This window comes from Cavia porcellus, unplaced genomic scaffold (genome assembly GCF_034190915.1).
Source record: "Cavia porcellus strain 051 isolate PalLab524CR breed Dunkin Hartley unplaced genomic scaffold, mCavPor4.1 scaffold_18, whole genome shotgun sequence".
Classification (NCBI taxonomy): Eukaryota; Metazoa; Chordata; class Mammalia; order Rodentia; family Caviidae; genus Cavia; species Cavia porcellus.
In genome coordinates, this window is record NW_026947501.1 from 44039670 (window position 1) to 44066089 (window position 26420).

Genomic DNA, 26420 nt, shown 5'->3' on the forward strand with positions numbered 1-26420 from the left:
ACCTGAGAAGTCACACTTACAACAAAGACCGTGTCTGTCCTAAAAAGCACCACAACCATCCCCAGCAACAGAGAGGCCTCAGGCTCCTCGGACAACAAGCACAGTCGAGTACGTGCTGGAAAGCCAGCACGACCCATTCATCCTGGAGACCAAGGGGCACACATCTTCCTCCCCAGAGCCAAGAACTAATGCTCAATGTGAAGACCAGACCTTCTACAGGAGAACCAACGGCTCAAACAGAAACTCATAGGCGAACCCACAATGCATCAACACCTCAACCCAATAGCTTCTCCTTCTCCATGGCTCTATGCTGGCAAATTTTCTCAGGTGGAACATCTATGCTCAGCGCCATGCTGATGTAATCCAGCTGGCATGAAGTTGACCACTAATTCTTAATCCATAGCAGTATGTTACTTGAAGACTGTGTCCCTACAATGGCTGCAACCTTCTCTGCTGTTGCCATCTTGATTGGAAAACTAGAAAACATTCTAGTGGCCCTATGGTAACCAGGCCACACCCTAATGTCTACCTAAGAACGAAGTCTATTTTTCCCCCGGGGATGAAAGGATGTTTTGATGGAAGGTATTCAGTGCCACAACCTAAAAGTCACATATGAAGATGTGGAAATAAGAACAGGAGATACTTGTCTTTGGAAAAAAATGAAGCCACTTCTTTTTTTCTTCATTTCTAAGAAAAAAGATCAACACGATCAAGTGGGAGCTCCCTGACTGGTGGAGAAAGACACTGAGCTGGGTTCAGTGAAACAGTGAAAGGCTCTGAATGATGTAAAATGAACAGTGAGAGTCTCAGGGTCCACCTGTAAATGCAATAGGTTGTATGAGCACCAGATTTATAACAACATTATATCAATAAAATAACTTAAATAAAAAAGAGTTTAGAACTCCCTCTGCTTATTTTAAAATTACAGTAGACTCTTAACATCAGTCCAAACAATCAGTATCCATGTGGTGACCTCTGAGACACACTCAGTACTATGAAAGCACCACAGTATTGCACAGTACAGGATCTAACACACTTGCTATGCCAGGATATTCGTGATAATCACAGATGCGATAAAGGGAGTCTTGGTAGTAGCAAAATGTATAATTCATTATTTTTATTTCTGTGTTACATAGCAGTATATTTTGACATTGGTTTTTGAAAATCTTCCATAATGTAAACACCAGGATTTTATCTTTCTAGGAAAGGGAATGCTATAGACATGGGGAGACATGGTTCCCTTACAGAAAATGGAGGAAAAAGAAGCTGCATAGGTACAAGACAGTGGTATTATGACAACACTGCGTCATAACACATTTTGGACATGTGGCATTACATCTGTGTCTTGTGCTGAAATATTTAATGTCAATAGTCAAAATTAACGTGGACTGGGAAATTTGAGTTTGAACTTATCATGATGAGTTGCAACAGAGTTGAATTTATGGTGATAATCTACTTTGCAGATGTAGGGACAGAGGCATTAAATACACCTCTGCACTTTAACCTTCGTTGTGAATACAGGTCTCTAAATGGAGGACTAGAAGAGGCATATCTGCAGCCATTATTAATATCCTAAAATCTTATTTCATTGTTCTGTACTGTTTATAATGTTTTATTTTGTTTGATTTTATTCCATTTTGTTTTATTTACTTCATTACATCTGATGCTATGGAAAGTTACTTTGAACATAACAATAGATAGATAGATAGATAGATAGATAGATAGAGATAGAGACATAGATATATAGATACATATACATGTTAGCCTCTGTTGATTGCTATTACCTTGTTTTGTAGTGCAATATGGATTTAACTGTATTGTTTTGCTTAAAATTATTTTTGTTGTACTTTGGTTTTAGTCTCTTTAAAATAAAAAATAAAATTAATTAATAAATGTATAACAGTGATAAAAGATTTTAAAAATTATTGCTTGGAACTCAAAGAAGAGCTTCACTGTTGCCAAGTGAATTGAAAATGATGGCATACTCCACATTACTTCATTAAATCAGGGTCTTTCATTAAATCAGGGGTGAGAAACAGAAAAGGAAGTTAGTGGAGGGAGGAGCTTCCTTGAATACTTCTACCAAATCCTTCCATGGACCTTCAAAGCCCAGATGCATTTGAGAACTTGGTCTGCAGCTGGAGACACAAAGAGGAACAACTGCAGCAGCCCTGCCCCACACTTCTGCTTCCCTGGGAGGTTTATGTCATGGCTTGTATCACTGTGGGAGGGGAACTATCATACTGTAGACAGTAGTAAGTTGCAAAGTCTTCAGGCTGCAGGCTGCTGATGGTGAGAGTGAAATCTGTCCCATAACCACTGCCACTGAACCTCGATGGGACCCCAGATGCCAAGCTGATTGCCCAATAGATCAGGAGTTTAGGAACTTGCCCTGGTTTCTGCTGATACCAGTTTAAGGAACTGCTAACACTCTGACTGGCCCGGCAACTGATCTTGACTGTGTCTCCCACAGATGCAGATGCAGATGCAGGCTGTGTCAACTGGATGTCACATCTGGCACCTGAAATGGGAAACTTAACAAATAGCAACATAGGTATTCAAGATAAATCAGACCCACACCGCAATACCAGGCAACTCTGAACCTTCAGAACTAAGTAAATTCCTTGTGCTGCCCTTTCTTACCTGATATCCAGAGCACCAAGAGGCCCAGAAAGTGAGTGGGGACCCTCATGTCCATGTTGTGTCCTGACCAGGACTGAAGCTGCACAGGATGAGACCAGAAGCCTGTGAATAAGTCCACATGTAGCTGGCTGGGATCTTGGGACATGCAAATTAGCAGGGCTGGAAGGGGTTTGGCCCAGCTGCAGGCTAGCTCTTCTCAGCAGAGGATCAGTGTCCCCTGGGACCCTGTCCACAACAGGGCAGCACAGATGTGCCTACAGAGCACTGTTTCTCCCTTGGGCCACAGGACAGAATCAGGCTGCTCTCCAATGAGTAGAGTGCACTGCTGCTCTCACGTTACAGAACACGCCTTGCTTGAGGACTGGGGTTCTATGTTATGATCCCTTTGAGAAAGAAGAATGAAGAGGAACACATGGGCTGTTTCAAACAGGGTAAAAAATGAGGAGGCAAGAAAAGAACAGAGCAGAATCTGTGAACACTGTGAAATTCTCTGGGTTTGTCTATTCACCATAACACAATGACTAAGAGGCCAGGAAAGGACCTGACCAATGCTGCTGTCCAGGCCCAGGCTTCCATAGCACACACAGAAGCCTGTTTCTGCTTGTCTTCAACCAAACGCAGTTCTAACACCCAGCCAGATTCTTGCGTTCGATGTTCATTGCAGGATAAGTTAGAATCATCTAAGAAACAATGTGAGCATCAGGCCATAGTTAAAGTGGTAAACAGATCTCTGGGGATCAGAATATTTCTGACCCAAAGCCTCTGGAGAACAGCAGGGAAACAGGTCTGCAGTAACAACCCCTCTCCCCATACACCTTGCCCTCCTCTTAGGGACTCCTCCAGTGCTACTCCCCTGCATCTCTGACTGCAGTCGATATCTACAGCCTCTGTCACCTCTACCTCAGAGTACACCAGGCCACTTCACTCTTGTTTCACTCATGGCTGGCCACATTCAGAGTTGTGGCCCTAGCTGTGTCACCCATCCTGTTTCATTGCTGACCACGAGGCCTCCTGGGTAAATCACCATAGTCAGGTGAATACCAGTCACATATTGAAACACGAGATAGTAAGGAACCGGCACTTAGGAAAGACACGGCCCGTTGTGCACAGAGGCCCCAGCCATGTGAGGTTAGAGAGCTGAGCAGAGAGCTCCCTGCCTTAGTGGCTCCCTCACAGGAAAGCATCACTCTTTGCTTAATGTGAGGTTGTTCGCCATCTACTGGAAGATCTCTAACACAGCAACCTGTAAATTTTGATACTCTCAGGCCATGACTGAATCTTTTCAACTGTATTCCTGAAGCTGATTGTATTCTATTATGTATGAGATAAGATGATATAGAAAATTCAAATGATTCCTCTTAATAAATCATCCTACTACTGAGGACAAAAGACTAACAGTTCACCTAGAGATCTAAAGTGATAATGGTAATAAGACTGTGAACATGACATATGTAACCCTCATGATCGGACAAAGATTTAGTTTTGGCAATGCCCATGAGCCCCTGAAGACCCTGCAGGAAATGTTTGTGAAGAATTACACTATAGATCGGGAAGGCCAGCCCATCCTTCCTGTCCCAGAACCTCTGCCAGAGCAGCCTGTGGGAACCCAGCAGCTCCCTGGCTCACACTCTCAGTGGTTGGTGTCTGGCTGCAACTGTGGCAGCTGAGATGTGAGAAGGTCCCAGTACTATGTTCCTGCAAGCCACTCTCTAGCTCTCTCTTCCCAGTCTCTACATGGGGCATGAGGAAGGGATCACAGCTAGCACTGGAGCCCAGGTACATTCCTGCTTCCACCAAAACTTACTTCCTTTAAGGGCCTGCAGCATCTCCGGATTCATGTATCACACAGTGTAACATCTCTCAGGAAACCATTGCTCTCACTTTTCATTGAAAACAATGAACTTAAATGCTAGGAATATAATATGGACACAGCAGTTCTAGATTTATTTGAGCTTCATTGTTGGTACATTGATGACTCTGCTACTGCAAGTCCCAATATCACGTGTTCCCAATATCATGAATATTCACTCATTCAAGAAATCTTCTAAGAGCATCTATGTAGTCCAAACTAAACAAGAGGTGATAATATATAAAGGTCACAATAGAAAATTTTCAGAATAGCAAATACATTGATACAGACATTTGTGTTCAAAATAAATATGGTGATATTGTATTCTGGTTTGTCCCTTATTTTTGACATTTTTAAATGTTGGTTCATTAAGGCTATATAGTTTGTTTAATCAGATACATAGATTGATATCATTTAGTTTGTTCACCAGGATATTTTATGTTTCAGTGGCAGTTATACTTTTATGTGTAATGCTACAAGTATTTACAGTATTACATAGCCAGTTACTATTTACTTTGTTGCATTTAGTTAGATCTTTGTCACTGAGGTAATGAATATTTACCTTCAAACACTATATAAACTAGAAGTACATTTGTTTAATATTTACTAGTTATTCTGAGGACCTATAAAGTAATAAGCATGATTATAAATACATTGGTGTAAGGAAGAAAATTTCTGAGTCATAGATCAGGAAACACCTCCTGAGTTAATTGCTGAAATCAGTATTTAATAGAGTAGTTAATGCAGAGAAGACAAAGTAACCTCACACTTCCTCATTTCCTCACTGCAGGAAAACTCTTTGTTAGAATCCTATTTCCCTCTCTTCTCCTGTATCTTCTTTATAATCACCATTAACCTGTAATTCACAGACAATGCTGGGATTATGGGTTAAACAGAGAAATGTTGTCAGGTAACCTCTTCCCACCCATCTCTAAGGGATGGCATTGTAAACTACTTTTATAATACAGTTAGAGTACTAATGAGAGGTGACTCGCTAGATTTCTTCAGACACATGTATTATCACGTCCTCTTTTGAGAGCTCACAAGAAAGCAGCCATTCAGAATAGCAAACATTTTGCTCCACACAGTGAAGGTTAATTTCAAGATAGAAAAAAAAAAAACCTTAATTTTATTCAGGTGTAACTTTACTTCCTAGAATTTTTATATCATGAGTTTTTATCCTTTGGATAATTAGCAATTAACACCTGTATAATTTGGTTTATTTATAATTACATTCAACTATCTATAGTGACAGGTATTTTTTAATTTTTTCTTAAATTTTTAAGTCTCACGTGTTTTATTCCTCCAAGTACAGCTTCATACCTGAGGTAACATATAGTTCCCCTAAAAGACTGTGAACAAAATGAACTAACTGTGCAATATTTCCATATTTATTAGGTATTCTCAGATTATTCCCTAAGGTAATAAACACAAATACATTGTTTCACTGTGTTACAGCTCAGGAAAAACCTCTCAAATTTACATTTGACACAGTAGCTAATACTGCTAAGGTGAAAAAGGTAATCTCCTCCTTCCTCCTCAATCCAAGAACACTCACAACTGGCATAATGTTATTTTCCTCCCTTCTGCTTCCTCTTTTCCTCCTCACTTTCTCCTGGTCCCAGTTAGCCAACTGCCCAATTATGGATTTGAATAAAGGCCATCAGATAATCCTCACCCCACACGATCCTCAGTTATATTCAAAGAAAGAATGGAGTTAGAAAACCATAGCACTCTTATAGAAAAGGATTGGGTCCTGAGATTTATTTTGGCAGGGCTCATCGTGAAATAAAAATTAATTCAGTAGAAGGAGAAAATGAAGCAAAAACTACAGAGCCAAGGAAACAACAATGTCATCAGGCTTACGGGATGCAGGATAGGGAAGTTATGTCTCTGTCTATAGCAATATGAGTGACAAAGGAAATGTGAACAGTGAATATCAAAATAATTTTCTAAAATGATTTAAGTGTATCCACCCCTATTGATCAATAGTCTAGCCACGAGCAACGTATTTCTGTTCAGCCCTGGATCTATGTGTAGTTTAATTTTGGAAATATGCTTCTAATTTTAACTAAGTTTTATCTATAAAGTACTTGGAGCATTTATCCTGTGTTTGAATCACAATTATAGACAGATTCAAGCCAAGGCATACACAGCACACTGCTGAGTCTTTGGAAACTTGCCTGGATTCTGCTGCTGCAAGGAAAGTGGTGGAGACCATTTCTCTTAAGAGACACTTAAAGGGAAGCTGGGCCCTAGAGCCCGCAAAGCTCTCACGGGAGTTTAAAGGCCAGAACAACACACAGGTGAGCCCCTCAGTGAATGATATCCCAAAAACGGAGTCTTCCCACGAAGAGTGATGCTGGCTGATCAAGTGGACAGTGCACGTGGGGCACAATGAACACGGTCTCAGCCTCAGACACCTGGGTGCTATAGGCCCTATCATGGAGGCCTCGCCAAACCCTACTGTCTCACCTGGACCCAGAGCACCAGGACTCAGAGGTCCATAGCTCCAGGTCTGTAGCTCGCTGCTGCACCTGATTCAGGTTGATCTATGTCCAGAGACAGTAACCACATCCCGCTGAGAGCTTGTGACAGGCAAGGACTTCGTAGAAGAAGCAGAGCACCAGCAAGGCCTCCAGGTCTTGAACAGAGGACACAGAAGGGATAAAGAGAACCTTGTAACTACAAAGAGGTGTTACTCAATATTTTTAATTATTGTATTTCTTAGTACAGCATATTCTGAGATTGTCTTTCAAAAACTTCTAAGTTATAAAGGCAAGATTTTGTCATTTTGGAAAAGTATACACAATGGGATGGTAAAACACAAATGACTGGCAGGAATTGGAGGAGAATGAACAGGGATAATTTTTAGGGCAGAGAATTTTTATGGCAGTGAAACAAAATTGCACAGTAGCAAACGCTGCGTGTGTGTTATTGCACATTTGTTTCCCCTTGTGAAATGTATAGCAGCAATAGTGAACCTTCATGCAAACTACAGACTTTGCACACTTATGGATCTTAATGGTTTGTAACAAAATTGTCCTTGGTTGTTGATGATAGACTGCAGAGCCATGTGTACTGGCTAATCAGGGCCACCTCTGTATTTTAAACTTTTTAATGAACAAATCCACACTAAAAATTGAAGACAGTCTTTTAAAATCCTTGCTTAGAACACAGAAGGGCTTTTAGGTTGCTGTCTGAATCCAAAATTATGCCATAAACCACACTGCTCAGAGATGCTCATCTGTGGCCTTCACTTAATTAGGACAGGAGCTGGATTGTCTGTGCTTTAGTAGCTAAAAAAAAAGGAAAAGGAGTAAGGGTGTACAGCACAGTCTTGTCCTTCTTCTAAAGCTTCAAAGGAGCATTCAAGCCTGGCTTGTTCAGAGAAATGCTCTCAGCAGTTGAGTACAGCTGCAGTGGAGCTGAGCTGGGGCAGCCCAACCTCACACTTCTGCTTCCCTGGCTGGTTTTGTCATGGATTGTATCACTGTGGGAGGGGTACCATAAACATGTTGACAGTAATAGGTAGCAATATCTTCAGGATGTAGGCTACTGATGGCAAGAGTGAAATCTGTCCCAAATACAGTGCCACTGAACCTCGAAGGAACCCCAAATCCCAAACTGGTTGCATCATAGATCAGCAGTTGAGGAGCTTTCCCTGGTTTCTGTTGGTACGAGTTTAAAACATTGCTTATACCTTGACTGGCCTTACACTTGATGGTGACTGTGTCTCCCACAGATGCAGGCAAGGAAGATGGAATCTGAGTCATCGGGATGTCACATCTGACACCTGAAATCAGAAACAAGTATCAACACAACCATGGTAAAACAAGACCTCCCTGTAGAATCAGGCAACTGTGACCAGGGAACTCTAACTAGACTAAATTACAAAATAATTTTTTTCTCACCTTGGAGCCAGAGCAGCAGGAGGCCCAAGAGCTGAGTGGAGATCCTCATGTCCATGCTGTGTCTGGACCAGGACTGACTCCTGCACAGGGTATGAGAACCTTGGGAAGAAATACTTTTGGTCATGTGCTGTACTCTGTGTGCATGCAAATCAGCATGGGCTGAGCAGGGTTGCACACAGCTGCAAGGCTGTGTCTTCTCATCAGTGGTCCATGGTTTTCTGGGGTAGTTCCAGGCCAAGATGGCACCAATTTCCCTGAGAATGTGTTTCTCCTTTGGACCACAGAGCAGAATCCAGCTGTTCTCCCATGACTAGAGTGAACCATGTTCTATTGTTGGATCATAACACCCTTTGCACCTTTGAATAGAGCTGGGATTTAAAAGTTCTGTTCCCTCCATCTCTGAATGCACAAGGATTCTTCATTCCTGTTTGACTTATGGCCACCCACATTCAGAGCTGTGTACCTGCTTCTCTCACCTCTCCTGTCTCATTGCTCACCAAGTTCATACTCTAAGAATACTCCTGGAAGGAGCATCATAGCCAGGTGCACTTCACATCACAAAGTAAAGCAGGAAATCCTGAGGAACTGGCAGATGGGGGAGACATGACCCATTGCCCCTTGAGGAACCAGCCATGTAAGCTTAGAGAGCTGGACACAGAGCTCCCTCCTTTAACGGGAAATTTTCACTTCAACATTCAAACATTCATTCATTTAGTCTCTAGGATGAGGACTCTGACTTTGTGTATTTTAGGGTTTCTTTGCCATTTAATGAAAGCTTTGTAGCAGCAACCTTTTGGATTGGGGCCCTAATTTCTTCACTTAACCACCCCTCCCAATCCCAAATACAGAAACTTGATCTTATTCTGCCCACTACCAGACAAGTGTCTATAGAAATTTACATGATTCGTCTTCTTAATAAATAAATCATGCAACTATTAAAGACAAACAGCTAATAATTCTCCTGGAATTCAGAAAAGATAATGATCACAGGGTACCTAAGGTCCAGGTATGTGACTACAAGAAATGACAAAAAGTTAGTTTTGGGAAAGAGTGGGGAACCTAGAATACCCTTGCTGGTTGCCAAGCTTGGAAATGTTTCAAGGTTGAGGGGTACTTGTCCAGGGGTCTTTTCTTTCCCCTCAACTCCTGGCCATTGCTTGGTAATTTCACAGTATTCTGCCTTTAAGACTATTGAATCTTACTGACTGATTGGAGGCCCCCAAGGAAGACTTCAAAATTTGACCAACTTGTAAAGGACAAAGTAGGAAATCCTTAGATGGTTACAAAGGGATCTATCCTCAACAGCTTTTCTTTTATTTAGAAAAATTCCTGTAAATGAAGTTGCAACTAATACGTGAAACAACGGATCTGAAATTTCAGTTCTGCTGGGCTGATCATGGTGTTTGTGAAGTCCGTGACCAATTTGCACCTGCAAAAATCAGAAGACCATGGTAGCACCCAGTCTCCCTGCTCATCCAGGCTGAACTAGTGTTTGTTCTGGTTTGTGGTGTAGTGTGAAGAGCTATCCATTCCTGGTGACAGTAATAACTTGTGACATCATCAGATCACAGGCTGATGATGGTAAGGGTCAAATCTGTGCCAGATCTATTGCCACTGAACCTCATATGAATCCCTGACATGGACTTGAGGGCTAACTTAATGAAGAGCTTTGAAGCCTGATTTGGTGTTTGCTGGTACCAATGTGAATTGGAGGCAATGTTCTAACTGGCCAGCAGGTTATAGTGGCTGTCTTCCATTGCATCATAGACAGCACTGCTGAAGACTGAGTCAGCACAGTCTCGCTTCTGGAGGCTGAAACCATGCATCAGCAGAACATGACCATGTGCATATGAAAGTCACTACAACTGTAGTCTAAAAGAAAAGAGGATATATTTTTATAGAGCTTTTATGAAGAAGGAGGAAGGAAGGAAGGAAGGAAGGAAGAAAGGAAGGAGGGAGGGAGGGAGGGAGGGAGAGAGGGAGGGAGGGAGGGAGGTAAGGAAGGAAGGAAGGAAGGAAGGAAGGAAGGAAGGAAGGAAGTTATAGATTTAAGTAATACTGTCACTTTGAGCATCATCCAAGTAGCCTCACCTGGAATCTACAATATTAGAAACATAAGAGCCATGATAAAGACATCATCTTGACTTTGCCATATCTATTTTGCTCAGCCTGCAACCCAGAAAAGTCTCTGATAAGATTCCAAAAGCAAATGTACTTCCAATGTAAGAGGAAAGATAAATGCAGATCGTATGTACATTGTATAGATTTAAACAGAATTTATAAGTCTCTGTTCTCAATGTTTTCTGTCTTCCCCTGCTGATCACTGCTGAGCACACCTGAGTTTCTGAAGAGCTGGCCCATTGCAGGATCAGAGGCAGGGATCAGCAGCAGAGTGGAGACACAATCTGTCGCTGTCCTCTGGTGCAGTTCTCAGTCATCTAGAATGAACAGTTCCTCAGGTCCTTAGCTTGATCTTAGGCAATGTTAACTCTCTTGCTCCTTCCATCAAAGCAGGTTGAACAAAATACATCACATAAACTTGCCATGGAACTTCTCCTCATTCCATATGATATTGATTGCAGCAGGTCAGGCAGATGTACTGAGCAGGAAAAATTGTGATTATCTTGACCATCTAATGAAAACACTTGCTGTGCAGAGGGTGCAATGAAAACTTTACAGAAATTCTTGGGGCTGCCACATTGGTGAAGGTGTCAAATGTCTTGATGTCTCAAATAAACTGATTCATCCTCTTACAAGATTTGACAAGTAATTACACTTTGCTATATTCTTCAGTATTTTGGGGTGATTTGCTTTACATCATATTCTCCAACTAATAGAATGTCAACTAATAGTTATGGCAGGATATGCAAGTACAATCTCATCTACTGGAGCTAACTAAATGTAAGTCAAAGGTCTGTGCTCCTTTCACCATTTTTGTACTTCTATCTCTGACAGTAAAGTAAAATAAAAAGTTAACATAGATAATGTGTAAATGTACAAAAGGCTTCTGACTAGAAATGATGGCATATCCAGTAAACTGTCTGTTACAAAACAATGATTAATGAAATAGCTATGAATGAAATGAATATTATAATGTACATATACGGGCAGCACTATATGAGACACCTTTGCACTTTAAATTTGCTATGAATATAAATTTTTACAATTGAGGAAAATCTTTAAAAACCATTGCTTGTAACCTATTGAAGTGCTACTTGGTTGCCATGTGAATACAAAAGAATGACATAATCCGCATTACTCCAGTGTAATCATTCGTTCATTAAATCAGGGTTGAGAAACACAAAAGAAAGTTAGAGTAGTGAGTAGCTTCCTTGGATGCTTCTACTAAATACTTCCAGTAAGCTTCAAAGATTTGATGCATCTGAAGAACCTTGGTGTGCAACTGAAGACAGGAAGAGGACCAGCTAGGGAAGCCCAGCCTCATACTTCTGCTTCCTTGGGAGGTTTTTGTTATGACTTGTGTCATTGTGGGAGGAGTACTTTTATACTGCTGACAATAATAAGTTGCAAGATCTTCAGGCCACAGGCTACTAATGGTGAGAGTCAAATCTGTCCCAGACCCACTGCCACTGAACCTTGATGGGACTCCAGATTGCAAACGTTTTGCCCAATAGCTCAAGAATTTAGAAGCTTGCACTGGTTTCTGCTGATACCAGCTTAAATAATCGTTAATGCCTTGACTGACCTACAACTGATGTTGACTGTGTCTCCCACAGATGAAGATATTGATGCTGGCTGAGTCAACTGGATGTCACATCTGGTACCTGAGATGGGAAACAACAAAGACCAACATGATTGTCTATGATAAAGCCGGACCTTCCTGAAAAGTTAGTCTATGCTGAACACACCACTCAGTAAATTCCTGGTGCTGTCTGTCCTTCCTTACCTGGGACCCAGAGCAGCAAGAGACCCAGAAAGTGAGTGGGGACCATCATGTCCCTGCTGTGTACTGACAGGGGCTGAAACTGCACAGAATGACACCAGCAGCCTATGAAGAATTCCTCAAGTAGCCTGCTGGGCTCCTGGAATATGCAAATCAGCAGAGGTAGAGGGATTTGGTCCAGCTTCAGGGCTGGCCACTCAAAGCACAGGCTAAGTGTCTTCTAGGGTCCCTGTTCATACCTGAATGGCACAGGTTTCCCTACAGAGAATGTGCTCCTCCTTTAGGACAATGATTCCTTCCATGATTAGAGGGAACTGCTGCTTTCATCTTTCAGAACTCGGTTTACCTGGGGACCAGAATCTTTGTCATGACCCTTTTGAAAAGAAGTAATTAAAGGAAACAAATGGGCTATTTCAAGTTTAGGGTATATAAGGGAAGTAATGGGTAGAAGAGAGCAGAAATTGTGAGCTAGGTGAACTTGTCTGGGTTCCTATACTCACTATCACAACATGACTGAGACTGCGGGAGAGGACATGAACAATGCCAGCCCCGGGTTCCTGAAAACACACGCAAGAGCACGTTTCTGCCTGTCTTCTCTAAGGGAAGTTCTGAGGCCCATTCAGTTATTTGGTCTTGATTTTTTTTTGCAAGATAAGTTAGAATCATTTCAGATGCAATGTGAGAATCAGGATGTATTTAAATACATAAACAAAAGTCTGGCTGTTGCAATCCTTGGAATTGGGGCAGAAGCAGAGATACAGTAGAAATGAGGCGACTTTTCTCCTTCCTGTTTGAAATCTCAACACACAGACCTTTCAAGATTGGACCTAAAGGATCCTAATCTCAAAAGGGCTGCAATGTCTCTGCATCAGGTAGTCTCAAATCTGTTTCTAGAAGAAATCAAGGCAAAAGTTTGGCCTCACCCTCCCAATTCTGCTGTATGAAAATATGTCCCAGTACCACCTGTTCACCTTCTTCCTTCCTCTTACATCTCAATCCTGAAGGGGTCACATAAGCCTCCTATTTCCTACTCCTGCCTAGGCTGAAAGAGGTTCATCTGTGTTGGCCATGCACAGCAGGGCAGAGTTGCTACTGAACAAACTGAAGAAATCAGAGACAACTGCTGGGAAAGTGATAAATTTTTATTAGAAATTTGAAGAAATAAATAATCCTGTGCTTCTAACTTATAATGGATAGGGACAAGCTATCTGAAGAGAAACTTTTATCTGCTGTGTCAGGATCCAGTAGGATGTTAGGATAACAAGGAAAACATATCTTCCTTTATTCAGCTGCTAGAGTGGTTTCAGGAATTGAAGAGACATGGACAGAGAATTTAATGTCTTCATAGATTTCCAAGCACTGCAGTGAATGGGAGAGGTTTGGAACAGGGACCTGTACCCGAGCTGAGGTCAGGCCTGCAGTTCTCAGAGCTGCTGAGCTGTAGACCTGGGCTGTGGAGGAAGTAGCTGCTCTCCAGACCCATGGAGCCGAAGAAACGGGAGAACCACAGAGCCTGCACATTGCATTGCATGGCAACAGATGCAGGGAAGGAAAGTACTCAATCTTCTGGGTTCTGAGCAAGCTGAGAGCCCCAGGAGGAACAACACTGTGAGACACCAGGACCAAAGAGCTGACCTGGCCCTCTGAGCTTAAGGTTCTCAGCACTGATTGAGCCTGAGGAACAGAGGCCAAGAAGAGGATCAGCAAATATCCACATCCGTGAGTTCGACTCACTGAGCTTCTGCTGTGCCTAGAAAGATGAAAACACACGTTACACAAAAAAGGTGTAAATTAGTTCTTCACTGTGTGCATTAGTATATTAAATACTAATTTAATGTAGCAATAAATAATGGTTTTTGTTGCTTCTGTAACATATTATTTCGAGTCCAGAAGAACATGCCGGATAGATAGCAGCAGCCTCAAAGGCTCTCTGAGAAACCACACTTGCAATGCAGGAATGGTGCTGGGCAGGAAGTCCTAGGCAAGTGAGGATATTCTTTGCCAACACAGGAACGAACTAAATTAAGAGAAACCAACTGGAAATGCAATCCCAGTGATACAGCAGGAACAGATAAGGGCTCAGCACGCAAGCCGGACCCCGCACCACTGGAAACTGTGATTTGAACCTCCTGAAGCCGCTATTGCATCCCGGTTGAAAAGGCAGAGAGAGAGGTGTGAAAGCTCAGAGAATGGGAAGCGTTGAATGGAGTTGGGAACGGGACTGGCCGGGTACCCTGCATCGACCTTCGGTGAGTGAGCAGATCGGGACCCTTCCATAGAGAAGGAGGCTTCAGCGGAGGACATACTCAGACCAGGCAGACTTCCCAGAAAGAGTGACTTCAGTCACATATCCTCCTCTCAAGCAGGATTGGTGGGGAGTACCTAGCCTGCAAGAAGCCACTGGCTGAGACCCAATAGGTTAGCACAAACCAGGTCCTAACGCCTGGAGGTACACCCTAGCGGTGAAGCCTTCAGTAGGTTGACCTGGAGGGGAGGGCCCAGCATAGATTGCCCAGGTCTGTGTCTCCCTGGCGTGCTGTGGTGGGCTGGAAAACCTCCCCGGTGCAATTCAAACAGGCTGTGGCCGACAGGGAAGGAAGGTGGGCCCCCTATATACACTTATATATAAGGAACAAACAATATAGGAAGAGGGAGCAACAAGAAAGTGTCCTCGGCCCCCAATCCTGAGAAACATGCAATAGCAGACACGGCACCAATAGACATAAAGCGCTATCTTCAGAGCCTTATAGAGGAGTTCAGGAGTGAAGTTATTAATGATCTGAAGCAAGACATAAGCAAAATAGTTAGAGAAATTCAAAGCACCTCGCATCGCTGAATAGAGATGGGGTCTGTAAATTCTGTCCCTCTGTCTCTCATTCCCTAGGTCACTTCATCCCTGTTTCACTCACGGCTGCCACAGTCAGAGCTGTGCACCTTGCTCTCTCACCCACCCTTCCTCGTTGCTGACCTCCAGTTCGGACTCTAAGAATCCTCCTGAGAAGGGATGATAGGAGCATTACTAATCACAGAGGAAAATGGGAAATACTAGGAACCGGTAGATGGGGAGGACACGGCCTTTTGTGCCCAGAGGCCCCCAAATTCACAGACGAGTAGCACTGAGTCTCTCTTTCTTCAGTACCTGATACCATTGCACTGAAATCAGAAAGGGAACTTTCTTTGCAGGCAAAGTACAATTCCCTGGGTGATCCTACACCTCGTTCTATTGCAATGCTTCAGTCAACCTGAACTCTGACACTTTAACCTTAACAGCTTTGGAAAACTGGGTTTACACTCCTAATAAAGTGTCTAGAAACATTATTTTCACCAATAAAATAGTGAGTGCATTATCCTTCAGAATAAATGAAAAAGGATGTCTAATTTTTTTAAAAGTATGCTGAAGCTCCTTCAAAATCTAATAAGACAAACTAATAAAATGCACATGTTAAAAGCCAAAAAGGTTATTGTCCTTTCCACATACTTTCCACAAAATGTTTTGCATACATTACTAAATTCTGCAACAAAATTAACCAAAATAATAACTTCATAAAATCTCTGGATTCATTGTCAATACAGTCATTGTGTCTTATAAATTAAAAAAAGCATTTAGGTAAATAGAGAATTTTTCTATGTTCCTCTTGTCAAAAAGTTGATATAACTAAAGCTTCATTTTTTCAAAAGGTATATATACACAAAAATATATTTCATGTAATGAAATCCAATCAATCTACCAGTGACATACTTAATGAATGGGTAGTTTCTATAATACTTAAAAAAATCACAAAGTGCCTACAACAGCCACAAAAATTTTGAGGAACAGAAATAGAATATGCATAAAATTCTATTCTAAGATTGTATAGGGAGTGGAGATATAGCTCAACAGTAGAGAATTTGCCTGGTATGCATAAGAGCCTCAGTCTGATACCCAGCTTTGCCATCAAGGGTGAAGATCATCAAGGAATTTCAGTGAAACAATGTGTGCACCAGAGGAACAAAAATAAACTGAACAAGTAAAAAAGAAGAGTCCAGAGAAAACACCCACAGGTAGTCTTTCTCCAAACATAAAATATAGGTTTATGTGCATGTTTTTCTTTTTTTTTCTTTTTTTTTTTATTTAAGAGGAAAAAGAGAAAAACACAAAACAAAACAAAGCAGTGTAAGGTTACACATAATACATAACTACAAAAAAAAAACATAACAGTAAGAAATCACCTGTTAATAGATTACATAATATCATCTTGGAAATAGTTGCTTAAATCACAGTATCAAAGAATACAAAGTAGACATTCAAACGGAGAGACTGCAAACAGCTGTGTTCAATGATCCAAAAACATTAATATAGTCAGCTATTTAACATCCCTAAACACACTTGTTGTTATATCCGTTAGAGCTCTTTTTTTTTTCCCCTCCCTCTCTTTTTTATAACAAAATTTATACATTTTGGATTTTATTACTCCTCAGTTCTCATTACTCTCTTGGGGGGGAGAGAATAAAGTCAAATATGGCAAAACAAAGCTGTAAGTCCAAACCAAGGATAGACATAGCACATGATGTAGAACAGAGTACAAGGTCATCAACAATGGTTATCAACATTGTCTTTTGTTTCCTTAAAAGGAATTGTCCATCTCATTAGATATTATAAAGCCGGACAAAACAGTGGAGAACAAGACCAATAAAACTTAGGCATTGTGAACATTACAGGACTTCCAAAGGAGACAATAGTCAAACCAGAATGGGCATCTTTGTGAATCTTATTGCCTTCAAATTAGTTGCCTATACCTTCAAACTTGCTACTATCGCACAGAATGGAACAGAGTCTAATCAGTCAAAACAAGATCTTGGGAGTATTACAGGACTTCAAAACAAGTTAATAGGAGATCAAAAAGAGTTACTACTATATATCCTAATTTTTTAAGTTTTTCCCTTAATTAAAATAAACATAAGAAATAGCTAAATAATTTTTTTTAAAGAATAGTAGTTACCATAGTGTCTGTCTTTTTCCTTAAAATATTTGGATAAAACTTCATATACTATAGCTTCAAATATTTCCATATCAAAAAGCCCAGAGTAAAGTCTTTCTAATTAATAAGTGAAAATTTTATAAGGCTTCAAGGCCACATAATGGGGAATCATGATTATCACATATTTTTATATATTTGAATCATTACTTACATTAGGGAAACTATTCGGTATTCATACATGCGAGATTGATTTATTTCACTTATGAGTATGGTCTCAAGCTGCGCCCATTTATTGATAAATATCTCAATGCGATCCTTCTTTATAGCTGAATAATACTCCATTGTATAGAAATACCACAACTTTTTTATCCATTCCTCAGTTGATGGACACTTGGGTTGTTTCCAAGATCTGGCGATTACAAATTGTGCTGCTATAAACATAGGTGCACATATATCCCTCTGGTATGATGCTTTCAGTTATGTTTTTCAATACATGGTGAGGAGCAATTGGAAAGGAAAATGAAATTAAGTACATATTGGGAAAATATTGAATCACATGGCATCAGAATAAAAATATGAATTAATAGAACACATGATGGACAGGTGTGAGTAGGGAAGCTTCAGGATAAAGAGAAAGAGTGTAACTGTAGGCGGTAAAAGAAGGTAAACTCAAGAAGACACAAACCCACATTCACACAATTACAGGAGAGAAATATGAATACATTAGACTTCACTGAAAGTGGTGAAAGAAATCACAGAATCACAAATAAATGGAAAGTTACCCCCCTGTTCCTGGGTTGGAGGAATTAATGCTGCTAAAATGTTCAAAGCATCTTAAGTGGATTACAGATTCGGTGAAATCCCCATCAAAATGACATTGAGAAAATTCCACTGGAATAACAAATTATCCTAAGTATGCTGCACATTTTCCTGCTGTTCTTTTTGACCAATTTCCTCCTCACCCCGTGGACTTTTTAAACCCAAGTCTATCTGTTGGCACTACATATTAGATTTGTCCTTTTCTAGAATTTCATACACAAATATATCATCTATCTTCTATTCCCTACTCCTTTCCTACTTTTACACAGCCGAGCTACTTGTTAGTTCAAGTCATGCTATCCATGTACAAATAATGGGATCCTCTTCTTTTCTGAGTACTATGTAATGGATGGAGATGTCATAACGTATTGCTTTATGGAGACTGAGGAAAGTTTCCTGTCAGGCTATTATGAATGAGTGTAGTTTGGATGGTTTTAGGCAAAATGTGAGAGAACAGGTGTCTCCAAGTATGTTATTCAAATGTTTGAAATTTCAACTGTTGGATGTGACACTATGAAAACAGGGTTATAAGACTCTGCCAAGCTATTATCCTAAGAAGTCATAAGGTAATCATTTCCAGCAGGAATTGATATGCATATCAAATGCTCATACTAGTAAATTTTAAAAAAATTTATTATTAAAAAATTTTATGCCCAATAGTAACTATAAGAGGTAGAGGTTATGAAAGCATTTATTAATTACCATTCTCTATGCTTCGAATGTTTTAGACCTGAGAGCTAATCTTAATTAATACAGCCTATCAAAAATGCAAAAATTAGTAAAGAAAATATTGGAGAGTAGGAATACCTGAAAACATCTTGCCAATAGATTCAAGAAGGAGGGAATGTGTTACACAGAGAGAATGCTCGCTACTGCTAAATGTGAGGTTTTTCTGGGAAAAAAAAATCGGTATGTGTTATAGTCAGGGGTTGTTCAGAGAACCATTAGAATCAAGATATTGAGTTTATAATATTATTTTTTATAATGGTCACCCATAGTTAACACAAGAAAATGCAGGGAATCTATCCACAACACTAAAGACATAGAATATTTAGCCAAGGGCCTGAATCTCACAGCCATGTCCCACATGAGTCCAGATGAAGACCCAGAGCTCATGACAATGCCTCCCATGAGTCCCACTGGAGGTCTAAAGCCCACAAGGTCTCATGACAGTCTCTTTTACAGATCTGTGCTGGGAAGGCCCAAAGGTCCGCGATGGAAGCCAGGAAATCTATACCAGCTGTGCTGGTGGGTTGAGTGTTCTATGATGGAGCTGAGAAGTCACACTCACAACAAAGACCAGGTCTGTCCTAAAAAGCACCACAACCATCCCCAGTGACAGAGAGGCCTCAGGCTCCTCGGACAACAAGCACCGTCGAGTATGTGCTGGAAAGCCAGCATGACCCGTTCATCCTGGAGACCAAGGGGCACACATCTTCCTCCCCAGAGCCAGGAAGCAATGCTCAATGTGAAGACCAGACCTTCTACAGGAGAACCAACGGCTCAAACAGAAACTCATAGGTGAACCCACAATGCATCAACGCCTCAATCCAATAGCTTTTAATTCTCCATGGCTCTATGCTGGCAAATTTTCTCAGGTGGAACATCTACACTCAGCACCATGCTGATGTAATCCAGCTGGCATGAAGTTGACCACCAGTTCTTAATCCATAACAGTTGTTACTTGAAGACTGTGTCCCTACGATGGCTGCAACCTTCTCTGCTGTTGCCATCTTGATTGGAAAACTAGAAAACATTCTAGTGGCCCTATGATAACCAGGCCACACCCTAATGTCTACCTAAGAATGAAGTCTATTTTTCCCCCAGGGCTGAAAGACTGTTTTGATGGAAGATATTCAGTGCCACAACCTAAAAGTCACATATGAAGATGTGGAAATAAGAACAGGAGATACTTGTCTTTGGAAAAAAATGAAGCCACATCACTTTTTCTTCATTTCGAAGAAAAAGATCAACACGGGCAAGTGGGAGCTCCTTGACTCACGGTGGAGAAAGACAGTGAGCTGGGTTCAGTGAAACAGTGAAAGGCTCTGAATGATGTAAAAAGAACAGTGAGAGTCTCAGGGTCCACTTGTAAATGCAATTGGTTTTATGAGCACCAGATTTATAACAACATTATATCAATAAAATAACGTAAACAAAAAAAAAAGAGTTTAGAACTCCCTCTGCTTATTTTAAAATTACAATAGACTCTTAACATCAGTCCAAAGAATCAGTATCCATGTGGTGACCTCTGAGACACACTCAGTACTATGAAAACACCACAGTATTGCACAGTACAGGATCTAACACACTTGCTATGCCAACATATTTGTGATAATCATAGAAGCTATAAAGGGAGTCTTGGTAGTAGCAAAATGTATTATTGATTATTTTTATTTCTGTGTTACATAGCAGTATATTGTGACATTGGTTTTTGAAAATCCTCTTTAATGTAAACACCAGGATATTATCTTTCTAGGAAAGGGAATGCTATAGACATGGGGAGACATGGTTTCCTTACAGAAAATGGAGGGAAAGATGCATAGGTACAAGACAGTGGTATTATGACAACACTGCATCATAAAACATTTTGGACATGTGGCATTACATCTGTGTCATGTGCTGAAATATTTAATGTCAAGAGTCAAAATTAATGTAGACTGGGAAATTTGAATCTGAACTTATCATGACGAGCTGCGACAGAGTTGAATTTATGGTGATAATCTACTTTGCAGATGTAGGGACAGAGGCATGAAATACACCTCTGCACTTTAACCTTCGTTGTGAATACAGGTCTCTAAATGGAGGACTTGAAGAGGCATATCTGCAGCCATTATTAATATCCTAAAATCTTATTTCATTGTTCTGTACTGTTTATACTGTTTTATTTTGTTTGATTTTATTCCATTTTGTTTTATTTACTTCATTACATCTGATGCTATGGAAAGTTACTTTGAACATAACAATATATATATATATATATATATATATATATATATACATGTTAGTGTCTGTTGATTTCTATTACCTTGTTTTGTAGTGCAGTCTGGATTTATGTATTGTTTTGCTTAAAATTATTTTGTTGTACTTTGGTTTTAGTCTCTTAAAAATAAAAAATAAAATTAATAAATGTATAACAGTGATAAAAGATTTTAAAAATTATTGCTTGGAACTCAAAGAAGAGTTTCACTGTTGCCAAGTGAATTGAAAATGATGGCGTAATCCACATTATTTCATTAAATCAGTGTCTTTCATTAAATCAGGGGTGAGAAACAGAAAAGGAAGTTAGTGGAGGGAGGAGCTTCCTTGGATACTTCTACCAAATCCTTCCAGGGACCTTCAAAGTCCAGATGCATTTTAGAACTTGGCCTGCAGCTGGAGACACAAAGAGGAACAACTGCAGCAGCCCTGCCCCACACTTCTGCTTCCCTGGAAGGTTTATGTCATGGCTTGTATCACTGTGGGTGGGGAACTGTAACTCTGTAGACAGTAGTAAGTTGCAAAGTCTTCAGGCTGCAGGCTGCTGATGGTGAGAGTGAAATCTGTCCCAGAATCACTGCCACTGAACCTTGATGGGACCCCAGACTGCAAATTGGAGGCACGATAGATCAGGAGTTTAGGAGCTTGCCCTGGTATCTGCTGATACAAGTGTAAGGAACTGCTAACACTCTGACTGGCCCGGCAACTGATCTTGACTGTGTCTCCCACAGATGCAGATGCAGATGCAGGCTGTGTCAACTGGATGTCACATCTGGCACCTGAAATGGGAAACTTAACAAATATCAACATAGGTATTCAAGATAAATCAGGCCCACACCGCAATGCCAGGCAACTCTGAACCTTCAGAACTAAGTAAATTCCTGGTGCTGCCCTTTTTTACCTGATATCCAGAGCACCAAGAGGCCCAGAAAGTGAGTGGGGACCCTCATGTCCATGCTGTGTCCTGACCAGGACTGAAGCTGCACAGGATGAGACCAGAAGCCTGTGAATAAGTCCACAAGTAGGTGGCTGGGATCTTGGGACATGCAAATTAGCAGGGCTGGAAGGTTTTTGGCCCAGCTGAGGGTTGGCTCATCTCAGCACAGGCTCAGTGTCCCTTGGGACCCTGTCCACAACAGGGCGGCACAGATGTGCCTACAGAGCACCTGTTTCTCCCTTAAGCCACAGGACAGAATCGGGCTGCTCTCCCATGAGTAGAGTGCACTGCTGCTCTCATGTTGTAGAACACACCTTGCTTGAGGACCACATTCCTATGTTATGATTCCTTTTAGAAAGGAGAATGAAGAGAAACACGTGGGCTGTTTCAAACAGAGTAAAAAATGAGAAAGCAAGACAAGGATAGAGCAGAATCTGTGAACTCTGTGAAATTCTCTGGGTTCATCTATTCACTATCACACCATGACTAAGCGGTCAGGGAAGGACCTGACCAATGCTGTCTGTCCAGCCGCAGGCTTCCATAGCACACACAGAAGCATGTTTCTGCTTGTCTTCAACCAAGCACAGTTCTAAGGCCCAGCCAGATTCTTGCGCTCGATGTTCATTGCAGGAAAACTTAGAATCATCTAAGAAACAATGTGTGCATCAAGACATACTTAAAGTGGTAAACACATATCTGGGGATCAGAATATTTCTGAGCCAAGGCCTCTGGAGAACAGCAGGGAAACGGGTCTGCAGTAACAACCCCTCTCCCCACACGCCTTGCCCTCCTCTTAGGGACTCCTCCAGTGTTTCTCCCCGCATCTCTGACTGCAATCGAGATCTACAGCCTCTGTCACCTCCACCTCAGAGTACACCAGGCCACTTCACTCTTGTTTCACTCATGGCTGGCCACATTCAGAGTTGTGGCCCTAGCTGTGTCACACATCCTGTTTCATTGCTGACCACGAGGCCTCCTGGGTAGTTCACTATAGTCAGGTGTATCACTCACAGATTGAAACACGAAATAGTAAGGAACTGGCACATGGGGAAGACACAGCCCGTTGTGCACAGAGGCCCCAGACATGTGAGCTTAGAGAGCTGGGCAGAGAGCTCCCTGCCTTAGTGGCTCCCTCACAGGAAAGCATCACTCTTTGTTTAATGTGCGGTTGTTCGCCATCTACTGGAAGATCTTTAACACAGCAACCTGTTCATTTTGATACTCTCAGGCCATGACTGAATCTTTTCAACTGTATTCTTGAAGCTGATTGTGTTCTATTACGTATGAGATAAAATGATATAGAAAATTCAAATGATTCCTCTTAATAAATCATCCTACTCCTGAGGACAAAAGACTAACAGCTCACCTAGAGATCTAAAGTGATAATGATAATAAGACTGTGAACATGACTTGTGTAACCCTCATGATCAGACAAAGATTTAGTTTTGGCAATGCCCATGAGCCCTGAAGACCCTTGCAGGAAATGTTTGTGGAGAATCACACAATAGATCTGTAAGGCCAGCCCATCCTTCCTTTCCCAGTTCCCCTTTCATAGCAGCCTGTGGGAACCAAGCAGCTCCCTAGCTCACACTCTCAGTGGTTGGTGTCTGGCTGCAGCTGTGGCAGCTGAGATGTGAGAATGTCCCAGTGCTGTGTTCCTGCAAGCCACTCTCTAGCTCTCTCTTCCCAGGCTCTACATGGGGCATGAGGAAGGGATCACAACTAGCACTGGAGCCCAGCCATATTTCTGCTTCCACTAATACTTACTTCCTTTAAGGGCCTCCAGCATCTCCAGATTATTTTTTTATGTTTTTTTTTTTATTTAAAAGAAATAAGAGAAAAAACAAAACAAAACAAAGTGGTGTAAGGGTACAAGTAATACAGAACTACAAAAAAAAGTAAGAAATCATCAGTTAATAGATTACATATTATCATCTTAGAGATAGTTGCTCAAATCACAGTATCAAAGCATACAAAGTGGAAAGTGAGACTGCAAACAGTTGTGTTCAGTGATCCAACCAAAAACATTAATATGGTCAGCTATTTAACACCCATAAACTCACTTGCTGTTGTATTCTTTAGAGCTCTTTTTTTCCCTCTCTTTTTTAAAACAAAATTTACACATTTTGGGTTTTATTACTCCTTGGTTCTTATTACTTTTTTGGGGGGATAATATATTCAAATATGGTAAAACAAAGCTGTTAGTCAAAACCAAGGATAGACATAGCACATGATGTAAAACAGAATGCAAGGTTATCAACAAAGGTTATCAACAATGTCTCTTATTTCCTTAAAAAGAATTGTCTATCTCATTAGATATTGTAAAGTTGAACAAAACAGTAGAGAACAAGACCAATAAAACTTAAGCATTGTAAACATTACAGGACTTCCAAAGGAGACAATAGTCAAACCAGAATGGGCATCTTAGTGAATCTTATTGCCTTCAAAGTAGTTGCCTATACTGTCAAACTTGATACTATCATACAGAATGGAACAGAGTCTAATCAGTCAAAACAAGATAATGGGAGAATTACAGGACTTCAAAACAAATTAATAGGAAATCAAAAGAAAGTTACTGTAATATATCCTGCTAATTTTTTTAATTTTTCCCCTTAATTAAAAAAACATAAGAAATAACTAAATAATTTTTTAATGAATAAGGGAGAGATTGAGATAAAACAGGACATAACAATATAACAATACAGGTCAAAGCATGACTGTTTCAGCAACCTAGTGCTTCCCACCAAATAACCTGACTTAATAGTAGTTACCATAGTGTCTGTCTTTTTCCTTGAAATATTTGAATAAAACTTCATATACCACAGCTTCAAATATTTCCATATCAAGAAGCCCAGAATAAAGGCTTTCCAATTAATAAGTAAAAACTTTATAAGGCTTCAAGGACACATAATGGGGAATCATGATTACCACATATTTTTATATATTTGAATCATTACTTATATTATGGAAACTATTCGGTATTCACACATGCGAGATTGATTTATTTCACTTATGAGTATGGTCTCAAGCTGCGCCCATTTATTGATAAATATCTCAATGTGAACATTCAAACAGTAAGACTGCAAACAGTTCGGTTCAATGATCCAACCAAAAACATTAATATGGTCAGCTATTTAACACCCTTAAACACACTTGCTGTTGTATCCTTTAGAGCTCTTTTTTTCCCTCTCTTATTTACAACAAAATTTACACATTTTGGGTTTTATTACTCCTTAGGTCTTATTACTTTTGGGGTTGGGAGAATAAAGTCAAATATGGCAAAACAAAGCTGTCAGTCAAAACCAAGGATAGACATAGCACATGATGTAAAACAGAGTACAAGGTTATCAACAATGGTTATCAACGATGTCTCTTGTTTCCTTAAAAAGAATTGTCTATCTCATTAGATATTATAAAGTTGAACAAAACAGTAGAGAACAAGACCAATAAAACTTAGGCATTGTAAACATTACAGGACGTCCAAAGGAGACAATAGTCAAACCAGCTTGAGCAACTATTTCTAAGATGATAATATGTAATCTATTAACTGGTGATTTCTTACTGTCTTTTTTTTGTAGTTCTGTATTATGTGTACCCTTACACCACTTTGTTTTGTTCTGTGTTTTTCTCTTTTTCCTTTTAAATAAAATTAAAAAAAAAACATATCTCAATGTGATCCTTCTTTATAGCTGAATAATACTACATTGTATAGAAATATCACAACTTTTCTATCCATTCCTCAGTTGATGGACACTTGGGTTGTTTCCAAGATCTGGCGATTACAAACTGTGCTGATATAAACATAGGTGCACATATATCACTGTGATATGATGCTTTCAGTTCTTCTGGGAATATGCCTAGAAGTGGAATAGCTGGAATAAATGGGACTTCCAATCCCAGCTTTTTGAGAAATCTCCAGACTGACCTCCACAAAGGCTGCACCAGTCTACACTCCCACCAACAGTGCAGGAGAGTTCCTTTTTCCCCACAGCCTCTCCAGCATTTGTTGTTGTTGGGTTTCTTGATCCTGGCCATTCTTTCAGGAATGAGATGTTATCTCAGTGTGGTTTTAATTTGCATTTCTCTAATGACCAGTGATGATGAACATTTTTTCATGTATTTATTTGCCATTTGCAATTCTTCATCTGAGAAGTGCGTATTCATCTCAGATGCCCATTTTTGGATTGGATCTTTGAATTTTGGGGTTCGGAGTTTTTTTTAATTCTTTATATGTTATAGACAAGAGTCCCTTGTCTGAGAGAGAGTTCACTAAAATCTTTTCACAGTTTGTGGGTTTTCTTTTTACTATGCTGGAGATTTCTTTTGACATGCAGAAACTTTTTAATAAGAAGTGATCCCAGTTGTTGATTCAGGGAAGTATTTCCTGTGTGGTTTGAGTCCTGTTCATGAATTCTCT

At 40.5% G+C, this 26420-nt stretch overlaps 3 gene segments (V, D, J or C); all 3 read right to left on the reverse strand.

Annotated features, from left to right (window-relative positions):
- Positions 1-2201: 2201 nt before the first annotated feature.
- On the reverse strand, positions 2202-2768 carry LOC100721530 (immunoglobulin kappa variable 1-39-like). The segment is given in 2 exon segments: positions 2202-2521; positions 2644-2768. Coding segments are annotated over 2 exon segments (375 nt in total).
- A 5173-nt stretch (positions 2769-7941) lies between these two features.
- On the reverse strand, positions 7942-8461 carry LOC100721251 (immunoglobulin kappa variable 1-39-like). The segment is given in 2 exon segments: positions 7942-8288; positions 8407-8461. Coding segments are annotated over 2 exon segments (402 nt in total).
- Positions 8462-21510: 13049 nt separating this feature from the next.
- Positions 21511-22152, reverse strand: LOC100720711 (immunoglobulin kappa variable 1-39-like). The segment is given in 2 exon segments: positions 21511-21845; positions 21968-22152. Coding segments are annotated over 2 exon segments (465 nt in total).
- Between the last annotated feature and the right edge of the window lie 4268 nt (positions 22153-26420).